This window comes from Pseudophryne corroboree, chromosome 12, assembly GCF_028390025.1.
Source record: "Pseudophryne corroboree isolate aPseCor3 chromosome 12, aPseCor3.hap2, whole genome shotgun sequence".
In the NCBI taxonomy this organism is placed as follows: domain Eukaryota; kingdom Metazoa; phylum Chordata; class Amphibia; order Anura; family Myobatrachidae; genus Pseudophryne; species Pseudophryne corroboree.
The window spans coordinates 144,073,570-144,086,157 of NC_086455.1; the positions used below are offsets into that span (position 1 = coordinate 144,073,570).

The 12,588-nt window shown below is 48.1% G+C and overlaps 1 protein-coding gene across 2 annotated transcripts in view; it reads left to right on the plus strand.

Annotated features, from left to right (window-relative positions):
- Positions 1-700: 700 nt before the first annotated feature.
- The window catches only part of PALS1 (protein associated with LIN7 1, MAGUK p55 family member), a 110,353-nt gene continuing 98,465 nt past the window's right edge, over positions 701-12,588 (plus strand). For both annotated transcript variants that reach the window (XM_063948149.1, XM_063948150.1), the window contains exon 1: positions 701-1,173. In XM_063948149.1, coding sequence (XP_063804219.1) covers positions 825-1,173 — 349 coding nt within the window. In that variant the 5' untranslated portion in view covers positions 701-824. The remainder of the gene's footprint in view (positions 1,174-12,588) is intronic.

The window sequence follows — 12,588 nt, forward strand, 5'->3', positions numbered from 1 at the left end:
TGCAGATATCTGCTCTAAGGGGGTCATTCTGACCCATTCGCTCGCTGCTTTTTGTTGCAGCCGAGCGAACGGGTCCCTACTGCCCCGGCCGAAGGCTATAGCAGGGCTGTGATCGCCTTTGCCTGATTGACAGGCAGGGGCGGGAGGGGGCGGAACGGCAGCGTTTGGCCGCCTTTTCGTGGGAGCGGTCTGGCCAACGCAGGAGTAGCCGGATCGAAGGGGGGGGGGGGGGGGGCGGGCTGCAGCGGCTGCGCAACGTCACTCGCAGCCGCCGCGGGCCGGGGAGGGATGAGTAGCTCCTGGCCAGCACACTAAAGCTGAGCTGGCCGGGAGCTACTCTTGAAGTGCAAAGGCATCGCCGCTGTGCGATGCCTTTGCACTTCTGCGGGGAGGGGGGTCCGGCACTGACATGCGGGGCGGGCTAGCCATGTGCTGGGCGTCCCACCGCATGTCAGTGTGAATGATCGTAGCTGTGCTAAATTTAGCACAGCTACAATCAACTTGGAATGACCCCCTAAGTAACATTTAAAGAAACTCTTCTGTGTCCTTTTTGTAAAACTTTCTTTTGTAAAAAAAATAGAAAATGTTTGAACTTCAATCAACATTACAAAAACAAAACATGACCTATAACACTGCTGTGATATAATATGCTAATGGAAATGGTTGTTTAATGGATATTTTCTTTTTTTTAATGCGCAGGTTCCAGTTCACTGAGCATGTTCATTTTTGTGGTCCCTGGAGAACTACAATGGGATTTCTTCCATGCATAGACTTCTGGGAAGAGATCCATATGTAAATCCCTGTGCTGGGTACTTTTAGCAGCCATGACCACTTCCCATGTAAACGGTCACGGAACAGAAGACTCTGATAACGAGAAGCAGGGCGACGAGCCGCAGAAGCACAGAGAAATGGCTGTTGACTGTCCGGGGGACTTGGGTACAAGGGCCATGCCCATACGGCGAAGCGCTCAGCTGGAGCGGATTCGGCAGCAGCAGGAAGACATGCGGCGTAGACGCGAGGAAGAAGGAAAGAAACAGGAACTTGATGTTAATTCCTCCATGAGACTCAAAAAATTGGCACAAACTTTCCCTAAAACTGGAATAGATAACCCTATTTTTGATACTGAGGAGGGGCTTATTCTGGAAAGTCCCAGTCGTGCTGTAAAAGTATTAGGTAAGGACATGTTTGTGGAATTGATTGTGCATGCAAGGTTTTTTTTTTTTTTTAAATTGTATTTCACCATCGTAATGTGAAATGGTTTAAGTACAGCAATTCTGTGTTTTGTTTATAAAAAAATTCTAAATAGACATTTACTTTTATTGTGAGAAAGTTGTGACCGCCGGGATGCCGGCAGCGGGTGAGTGCAAAAGAGCCCCTTGCAGGTACGGTGGCTCGCTGCTAAGCTATTTATTCTCCTTCCAGGGGCGGACACCCCAAGAGGGAGAATAGTTGTCGGGATATCGCGTTTAATTATATTTTAACATAAAAGTCAATGTGGTCTATGTTTTAATATGCGTTAAACACATTACAAAGGTCAATGTGTATATAGGGGGTCATTCCGAATTGATCGCTCGCTAGCTGTTTTTAGCAGCCGTGCAAACGCTAAGCCGCCGCCCTCTGGGAGTGTATCATAGCAGAAGTGTGAACGAAAGGATCGCAGAGCGGCTAGAAAAAAATATTGTGCAGTTTCTGAGTAGCTTCAGACCTACTCAGCGCTTACGATCACTTCAGACCATTCTGTTCCGGATTTGACGTCACAAACACGCCCTGCGTTCGTTCCAGCCATGCTTGCGTTTTTCCTGGCACGCCTGCGTTTTTACGAACACTCCCTGAAAACGGTCAGTTGCCACCCAGAAACGCCCACTTCATGTCAATCCCTCTGCGGTCAAGCAGTGCGGCTGAAAAGCTTCGCTAGACCTTGTGTGAAAATACATCGGCCTTTGTGAAAGTACGTCGCGCGTACGCACTGCGCCGCTTACGCATGCGCAGAAGTGCAATGTTTTCTTTCCTTAATCGCAGCAAACATTTTCAGCTAGCGATCAACTCGGAATGACCCCCATAGTCTTTTGTAGATAAGCAATAAAGGTTTATCCAGGAGATGAGAGGGTAGCGGGGAGAGGTGAAGAGAGAGAGGGTGGTTTGGCATTGGAGAAACCATGTTAAGAGTCCAGGTGGTTTGGTGAACATGCACCCATGCTGCTTCCACATTTTATATTTCACAGAACCTAGCTACTAAGGTGTTCCAGGTAATACAGGTTATACTCCTGATATTAGATGTTCTGTACAATCTGGCAACCACCCAATCTGACTAATACCTGATCTCCCACTCGTGTTCTTATACTGTGAAAACAAAGCCGACCCATAGAGCTACAGTTAGAGCAAATAAATTCTCATGGACCAGCCCATCTGCCTTTCCCTTCTACTCACACCTGAGCCAACGTCTGATTCATAAATGCAGTGGCTTGAGCTGATGATAGAAAGCTGAGACCATAGTAAAGATCTGGGTTGTAACATTCCTGGAAGGGAGGGGTGCAGGAACCTAGGCTTTGTATTGTATTAATCATCAGACAGATATCTACATACTGTATAGATGTTTCCGTTCTGTGTACAAACAAAAATACAGAACTTTCAAGTAAAGTTTATTTGCTTTAGCGCACTTTCCCAAGCAAAGAATGAAAAAGTGAGGGGCATTATTTTTAAACTCCCCCATCCCCCCCCCCCCCCCCCCCCCCCACACACACCAACAAGAACTTTTTGTGATTGCACCCATTACTTTAGTTGGGTTTAGCTGCTTTACGTGGCTAAACCCGACACTAATGGGCGTGATCGGCGCGATAAACAGAATTGATTGAATATCGCCTCTCCAATCTGCCGTCACTTTAGATGGGAGATCGGGCAGCGATATCAATAATCATTACTATCGGACTGAGACATACAGTATGCGGTCTGTCAGAGACGGCGCTCCTACTACTTCTGGATCAATCACATGTCCAAGAGAGAGGGCTTTAAACATTTGTTGCCTTGTATTTATTTGAATGTATATGCTTTCTTGTTTTTAAAGGCTTCACACATATATTTTATTAATATTTTTCACCACAGCGTTCGTTATCAGCATTACAGCTGAATTTGGTTTTAGTCGTATATTTAGTAACTGAGCAGCTATTGTTTTTAAGCGCAGATTACTTTCTTGTTTGTATTATGGTGATATCAATTGAATCCCCCCCCATGATGTCTTGACAGCAGAAAGTCGACATTGATGTTGACATTTAAAATGGCAGCATCATTACCTGCAAAATGTAGATATTGTCATAATGTTGACCTTTCCAAAAAACTTAAGCCCTGTACACACTGGGGAGATGTGTGCTAAGCGGTATCTGGTCTCTACGTTGACCACACTTAGGTCGGCAGTCATTAGGTCGACCACTATTTGTTGACATGCATTAGTTCGACATGACAAAAGGTCGACATGAGATTTTCACAGTTTTTAATTTTTTTAAATTTCTCTGACGTCCTAGTGGATGCTGGGGACTCCGTCAGGACCATGGGGAATAGCGGCTCCGCAGGAGACAGGGCACAAAAGTAAAAGCTTTAGGATCAGGTGGTGTGCACTGGCTCCTCCCCCTATGACCCTCCTCCAAGCCTCAGTTAGATTTTTGTGCCCGGCCGAGAAGGGTGCAATCTAGGTGGCTCTCCTAAAGAGCTGCTTAGAGTAAAAGTTTTGTTAGGTTTTTTATTTTCAGTGAGTCCTGCTGGCAACAGGCTCACTGCATCGAGGGACTTAGGGGAGAGAAGTGAACTCACCTGCGTGCAGGATGGATTGGCTTCTTAGGCTACTGGACACCATTAGCTCCAGAGGGAGTCGGAACACAGGTCTCACCCTGGGGTTCGTCCCGGAGCCGCGCCGCCGACCCCCTTGCAGATGCCGAAAAGTGAAGAGGTCCAGAAACCGGCGGCAGAAGACTTTTCAGTCTTCATAAGGTAGCGCACAGCACTGCAGCTGTGCGCCATTGTTGTCAGCACACTTCATAGCAGCGGTCACTGAGGGTGCAGGGCGCTGGGGGGGGCGCCCTGGGCAGCAATGATAGTACCTTATTCTGGCTAAAAATACATCACATATAGCCCCTGGGGGCTATATGGATGTATTTAACCCCTGCCAGGTCTCAGAAAAACGGGAGAAGAAGCCCGCCGAAAAGGGGGCGGGGCCTATTCTCCTCAGCACACAGCGCCATTTTCCCTCACAGAAATGCTGGTGGGAAGGCTCCCAGGCTCTCCCCTGCACTGCACTACAGAAACAGGGTTAAAACAGAGAGGGGGGGCACTTATTTGGCGATATGACTATATATATTAAAATGCTATAAGGGAAAAACACTTATATAAAGGTTGTCCCTGTATAATTATAGCGTTTTTGGTGTGTGCTGGCAAACTCTCCCTCTGTCTCCCCAAAGGGCTAGTGGGGTCCTGTCCTCTATCAGAGCATTCCCTGTGTGTGTGCTGTGTGTCGGTACGTGTGTGTCGACATGTATGAGGACGATGTTGGTGAGGAGGCGGAGCAATTGACTGTAATGGTGATGTCACTCTCTAGGGAGTCGACACCGGAATGGATGGCTTATTTAAGGAATTACGTGATAATGTCAACACGCTGCAAGGTCGGTTGACGACATGAGACGGCCGGCAAACCAATTAGTACCTGTCCAGGCGTCTCAAACACCGTCAGGGGCGTTAAAACGTCCTTTTACCTCAGTCGGTCGACACAGACACAGACACTGACTCCAGTGTCGACGGTGAAGAAACAAACGTATTTTCCTTTAGGGCCACACGTTACTTGTTAAGGGCAATGAAGGAGGTGTTACATATTTCTGATACTACAAGTACCACAAAAAAGGGTATTATGTGGAGTGTGAAAAAACTACCTGTAGTTTTTCCTGAATCAGATAAATTAAATGAAGTGTGTGATGATGCGTGGGTTTCCCCCGATAGAAAATTATTGGCGGTATACCCTTTCCCGCCAGAAGTTAGGGCGCGTTGGGAAACACCCCTTAGGGTGGATAAGGCGCTCACACGCTTATCAAAACAAGTGGCGGTACCGTCTCCAGATAGGGCCGCCCTCAAGGAGCCAGCTGATAGGAGGCTGGAAAATATCCTAAAAAGTATATACACACATACTGGTGTTATACTGCGACCAGCGATCGCCTCAGCCTGGATGTGCAGCGCTGGGGTGGCTTGGTCGGATTCCCTGACTGAAAATATTGATACCCTTGACAGGGACAGTATTTTATTGACTATAGAGCATTTAAAGGATGCATTTCTATATATGCGAGATGCACAGAGGGATATTTGCACTCTGGCATCAAGAGTAAGTGCAATGTCCATATCTGCCAGAAGTTGTTTATGGACACGACAGTGGTCAGGTGATGCAGATTCCAAACGGCACATGTACGTATTGCCGTATAAAGGAGAAAAAGACAACGTCTTTTCAGCCTCAGTCCTTTCGTCCCCATAAGGGCAAGCGGGCAAAAGGCCAGTCATATCTGCCATGGGATAGAGGAAAGGGAAGAAGACTGCAGCAGGCAGCCCATTCCCAGAAACAGAAGCCCTCCACCGCTTCTGCCAAGTCCTCAGCATGACGCTGGGGCCGTACAAGCGGACTCAGGTGCGGTGGGGGGGGTCGTCTCAAGAGTTTCAGCACGCAGTGGGCTCACTCGCAAGTGGACCCCTGGATCCTACAAGTAGTATCCCAGGGGTACAGATTGGAAATTCGAGACGTCTCCCCCTCGCAGGTTCCTGAAGTCTGCTTTACCAACGTCTCCCTCCGACAGGGAGGCAGTAGTGGAAACAATTCACAAGCTGTATTCCCAGCAGGTGATAATCAAAGTACCCCTCCTACAACAAGGAAAGGGGTATTATTCCACACTATATTGTGGTACTGAAGCCAGACGGCTCGGTGAGACCTATTCTAAATCTGAAATAGTTGAACACTTACATACAAAGGTTCAAATCAAGATGGAGTCACTCAGAGCAGTGATAGCGAACCAGGAAGAAGGGGACTATATGGTGTCCCGGGACATCAGGGATGCTTACCTCCATGTCCCAATTTGCCCTTCTCACCAAGGGTACCTCAGGTTCGTGGTACAGAACTGTCACTATCCGTTTCAGACGCTGCCGGTTGGATTGTCCACGGCACCCCGGGTCCTTACCAAGGTAATGGCCGAAATGATGATTCTTCTTCAAAGAAAATGGACGATCTCCTGATAGGGGCAAGGTCCAGAGAACAGTTGGAGGTCGGAGTAGCACTATCTCAAGTAGTTCTACGACAGCACGGGTGGATTCTAAATATTCCAAAACCGCAGCTGTTTCCGACGACACGTCTGCTGTTCCTAGGGATGATTCTGGACACAGTCCAGAAAAAGGTGTTTCTCCCGGAGAAGAAAGCCAGGGAGTTATCCGAGCTAGTCAGGAACCTCCTAAAACCAGGAAAAGTGTCAGTGCATCATTGCACAAGGGTCCTGGGAAAAATGGTGGCTTCTTACGAAGCGATTCCATTCGGTAGATTTCACGCAAGAACTTTTCAGTGGGATCTGCTGGAAAAATGGTCCGGATCGCATCTTCAGATGCATCAGCGGATAACCCTGTCTCCAAGGACAAGGGTGTTTCTTCTGCGGTGGCTGCAGAGTGCTCATCTACTAAAGGGCCGCAGACTCGGCATTCAGGACTGGGTCCTGGTGACCACGGATGCCAGCCTGAGAGGCTGGGGAGCAGTCACACAGGGAAAAAATTTCCAGGGAGTGTGATCAAGTCTGGAGACTTCTCTCCACATAAATATACTGGAGCTAAGGGCAATTTACAATGTTCTAAGCTTAGCAAGACCTCTGCTTCAAGGTCAGCCGGTATTGATCCAGTGGGACAACATCACGGCAGTCGCCCACGTAAACAGACAGGGTGGCACAAGAAGCAGGAGGGCAATGGCAGAAACTGCAAGGATTCTTCGCTGGGCGAAAAATCATGTGATAGCACTGTCAGCAGTGTTCATTCCGGGAGTGGACAACTGGGAAGCAGACTTCCTCAGCAGGCACGACCTCCATCCGGGAGAGTGGGGACTTCATCGGGAAGTATTCCACATGATTGTGAACCGTTGGGAAAGACCAAAGGTGGACATGATGGCGTCCCGCCTGAACAAAAAACTGGACAGGTATTGCGCCAGGTCAAGAGACCCTCAAGCAATATCTGTGGACGTTCTGGTAACACCGTGGGTGTACCAGTCGGTGTATGTGTTCCCTCTTCTGCTTCTCATAACCAAGGTACTGAGAATTATAAGACGTAGAGGAGTAAGAACTATACTCGTGGCTCCGGATTGGCCAAGAAGGACGTGGCACCCGGAACTTCAAGAAATTCTCACAGAGGACTCATGGCCTCTGCCGCTAAGAAGGGACTTGCTTCAGCAAGTACCAGGTCTGTTCCAAGACTTACCGCGGCTGCGTTTGACGGCATGGCGGTGGAACGCCAGATCCTAAGGGAAAAAGGCATTCCGGAAGAGGTCATTCCTACCCTGGTCAAAGCCAGGAAGGAGGTGACCGCAAAACATTATCACCACATGTGGCGAAAATATGTTGCGTGGTGTGAGGCCAGGAAGGCCCCACGAAGAAATTTCAACTCGGTCGATTCCTGCATTTCCTGCAAACAGGAGTGTCTATGGGCCTCAAAATGGGGGTCCATTAAGGTTCAAATTTCGGCCCTGTCAATTTTCTTCCAGAAAGAATTGGCTTCAGTTCCTGAAGTCCAGAAGTTTGTCAAGGGAGTATTGCATATACAACCCCCTTTTTGTGCCTCCAGTGGCACTGTGGGATCTCAACGTAGTTCTGGGATTCCTCAAATCACATTTTAAACCGCTCAAATCTGTGGATTTGAAATATCTCACATGAAAAGTGACCCTGCTGTTGGCCCTGGCCTCGGCCAGGCGAGTGTCAGAATTGGCGGCTTTGTCTCACAAAAGCCATATCTGATTGTCCATTCGGACAGGGCAGAGCTGCGGACTCGTCCCCAGTTTCTTCCTAAGGTGGTGTCAGCGTTTCACCTGAACCAGCTTATTGTGGTACCTGCGGCTACTAGGGACTTGGAGGACTCCAAGTTGCTAGATGTTGTCAGGGCCCTGAAAATATAGGTTTCCAGGACTGCTGGAGTCAGGAAAACTGACTCGCTGTTATCCTGTAGGCACCCAACAAACTGGGTGCTCTTGCTTCTAAGCAGACGATTGCTCGTTGGATTTGTAGCACGTTTCAACTTGCACATTCTGTGGCAGGCCTGCCACAGCCAAAATCTGTAAATGCCCATTCCACAAGGAAGGTGGGCTCATCCTGGGCGGCTGCCCGAGGGGTCTCGGCATTACAACTCTGCCGAGCAGCTACGTGGTCAGGGGAGAACACGTTTGTAAAATTCTACAAATTTGATACCCTGGCTAAAGAGGACCTGGAGTTCTCTCATTCGGTGCTGCAGAGTCATCCGCACTCTCCCGCCCGTTTGGGAGCTTTGGTATAATCCCCATGGTCCTGACGGAGTCCCCAGCATCCACTAGGACGTCAGAGAAAATAAGATTTTACTTACCGATAAATCTATTTCTCGTAGTCCGTAGTGGATGCTGGGCGCCCATCCCAAGTGCGGATTGTCTGCAATACTTGTACATAGTTATTGTTACAAAAATCGGGTTATTATTGTTGTGAGCCATCTTTTCAGAGGCTCCGCTGTTATCATGCTGTTAACTGGGTTCAGATCACAGGTTGTACAGTGTGATTGGTGTGGCTGGTATGAGTCTTACCCGGGATTCAAAATCCTTCCTTATTGTGTACGCTCGTCCGGGCACAGTATCCTAACTGAGGCTTGGAGGAGGGTCATAGGGGGAGGAGCCAGTGCACACCACCTGATCCTAAAGCTTTTACTTTTGTGCCCTGTCTCCTGCGGAGCCGCTATTCCCCATGGTCCTGACGGAGTCCCCAGCATCCACTACGGACTACGAGAAATAGATTTATCGGTAAGTAAAATCTTATTTTTTTGCTTATTCATACTTTACGATCCACGTGGACTACAATTGGGAACCGTAAGCTGCCCGAAGGATGGCTGGCGAAGCGAGCCATGCGAGGGGACATGGTTCACTAATTGGGGTTCCCGGCCACTGTACAAAGAAAACGACACCAATTTTTTTTTTTTTTACAAACTCATGTTGACCTTTTGTCATGCCGACCTAATGCTTGTGTCGGCCTATTTTGGGTGTCAACTTGGTTACTCTCGTCCAGTAGTGGTCAATCCTATGAACCACACCCATGCTGAACGAAGGTGGGGGGCTCATTTCACCCAGCGGTGAAATGAGCGATCTCACTAGATTTGGCATGCATGCCAAATCTAGAACCGGCGATAGCGACGCACGGGACCACGCATCGAGATCTGTGCTTAATTTCTAAGCAATCTTGTCAGATTTCTTAGAATTCAAGCACAGATCTCTCCGTGCATACCAGTACCCACCTTTTAGGCTTTCCAATTTGTTAAATATTTATATTTTTTCTATACTCCTGTGTTTTCAGATTTAGATTTTTTTTTACTATTATTTTATTTGACTGTTTTGCTCATTTTATTGCCTAAATCTGTTTTTATCCTTTGACTTGATTATTTGGATTGGTTTTCTTCAGGTTGACAACAAGTAATATATCATACTGCAGGGACTGCTACGGCTAGGGCACATGGACTCTCACTTTACACATTCCAGGCCTGATTGAGAGCTTTGCTACAGGGGTACACATGGAGCGATGTTCAGCTAATTTCTAAGCAATCTGACTAGAACATCGCTACGTGTGTAGGGGTGCTGGCGACAGCGTTGCGCGTGTCGCTATCGCCGGTGCTAGATTGGCCTGCATGCGGGCACAATCTAGCAGGTCGCCTATTTCACCGCTGGGTGACATGAGCATCCGCCACCCCCCCCCCCACACCTCGCTCAGCATATCGCACTGTGCTGAGCGGTGGGGAAAAGACGTGTGCTGAGCGGTCTGTGCTAGACCGCTCAGCACACGTCTCTGGGGCCCTTTAGTACGGCCATTTACTGTCAAGAATGTGTCTGTAAACTAGCATTTCTGCGGCTGTATTATGAGTTGCACGTGGGTCCTACACGTGAGTTCCCCTGACCAGCCCCGCTGCGCAAGTGGCCGCAAGATACCATCAGCTAAAAATGCATTGCAACTTGTGATTATGCACAATGTGATGGACTGTACAGAAGTGACTGTTTGCACATCCAGCTGTAGATCAGGTCTTTAGTGGTGTTTAATAATAGTTATTGTGTAAAGGGTAAATGTAAGCAGATCCACACATGCACACTCTCTGCTCGCTTTGTGTAAAGTTAAAATGTCCTCAAACATAAAAGCTTGGATAAAACATACTGGACTTATATGTAGTGCATTATGATGCAGGGAGACTTTGACATCAAGCTTTGAACCCTCTATTAAAAGCAATGCATAAGCAGAAGGTTTTATCGATGCTTTTAACTGACTAACACCCATTTGTACCTTCCCCTACAGTATGTAAGCTTTCAGCAGTTTAACTTTTTCTTAACATCACCGACTTTTAATGTATGGGAAACAAGTATAAGAATGTACCCACATGTTACTTTTACAGGAGATTGAAAAAGATTAAGTGTTTGAAAATGCAATAAAAATTTAATCTTTCAGGATACAAAGTATATTCTTAACATTAGTCTGTTTTCTCGAACGTGCTAGTGGATACTGGGGATTAGTATATTACCATGAGGTATAGATCGGGTGCACTGGAGCCTGGCACTTTAAGAAATTAATAGTGTGTGCTGGCTTCTCCCCTCTATGCCCCTCCTAGCAGACTCAGTTTAGAAAATGTGCCCAAGGAGACGGGTGCATTCTGTTGCTCTCCAGAGTTTTCTTCAGAAATTTCTTTTAGTTTGTTATTTTTAGGCAAACTGGTTGGCAACCAGTCTGCCTGAGTCGTGGGACTTAGGGGGTAGACCGAACCAACTTCCTAAAGAGTTATTGGTTTATATCCCCGCTGACAGGACATTGAGCTCCTGAGGTGATGTTTCTCATACCCCTCGGGTGTGAGCCCATGTCGGCAGCATGCCGCCACCCCTAACGGATACGGAAGAGACATGTGAGTGTTTCACCGGGGACCCGGTTAGCGGGTCCCTGGTGCAGATTGGCGGCATGAAGGGACAGTGATCACCTGGCTACGGGCCACGGTGCCCACTGAGTACCCAGACTGGCAGCATAGTAAACGGGGGTTGCGTGCTCTTGTTTTACACACTTAATGGAGGAAGCCAGTATAAAAAAATAATGCAGGGACTACGTGCCATTATGGGTGCAGGGTTTCCCGGAGAGCGGGACCAGAGGCTAAACGGCGCCTTTTCCTGCTGCTGCTGATACAGGCTGCATGCGGAGACTGCTCCTCTACAGGGCCCACTGAATCACCATTGTAACTGGTACCAGGGGTTTATAGTGGTTCTACCGCTGTGTGGAAAATGACGCATAGAAGACACCCAGCGGGGCGCTGCTCGGTCTGTAGTATAGTGTGCTGGTTCCAATTCTCTGTGTCACTCCGTTCAGGGTAGTCTGGGATAAGTGTGCATATCTCACTAATGCTGCACTGTGTTATCATATTGGGTGGTCTTCAGTTTGCCGGTGGCCGAGCTCCCAACGACCAGCATACCGGCGCCGGCATACCGACAGCTTTTCTCCTTCTTGGGGTCCATGACCCCCCTGGAGGGAGAATAGATAGCGTGGCGCGCGCGCAACCGTGCCCACAGCGTGGTGAGCGCAGCGAGCCTGCAAGAGACTCATTTGCACTTGCCCAGCTGTCGGTATGCCGGCACCGATATGCTGGCCGCCGGGAACCTGACCGCCGGCATAACGTACTACACCCATCATACTATGTCTGCAAATAAGTCTGTGTGTACTTTATGCAAGGCTAAGTTTACACCTTCCTCACAGGGGTCCCTTATGTGTACCCAATGCTCAATTCCTTCACAGGGTAGTAATGTGCATGAACCTGAGTGGATGGAACATTTAAAACTATGATTTCCAGTATTAATTCAGAGTTAGCTATGGCTAAACAAGAAAGACAGACCCTGAAACAAACTATGGACACGTTTATGGTAGCTGCTGCAGACCACAGGCAGGCTCCTCAGCCCCCCCTGTTGGTCGCTCTCAAACTCACTTTCCCTCAATTATTTCAATCTGACTCTGAACTAGCAGAGTTTGAAGAAGGAGAGGCTGAGGTGGATGAGGATAATTCCTCCCCATGTGTTGAGGCCCTCATTTATGCCATTAGAGGGGTGCACAATATACCTGATGAGGAGCAAGAACAAACAGAGGAATTGTTTTCTAATGTGTAACCAAAGTCCTCTACAACCTTCCCGGTTTCTAAGGAATTAGATTTCCTGTCTAAGGCAGCATGGATAAATCCTGACAAAAATGTATTATACCTAAACGGGTGTTAAAGTCATTCCCTTTCCCTACAGAGGATAGGAGAGTTTGGGAAACCCCACCAACAGTGGATACCTCTGTGTCCAGGCTGTCGCGTAAGATTGTTTTA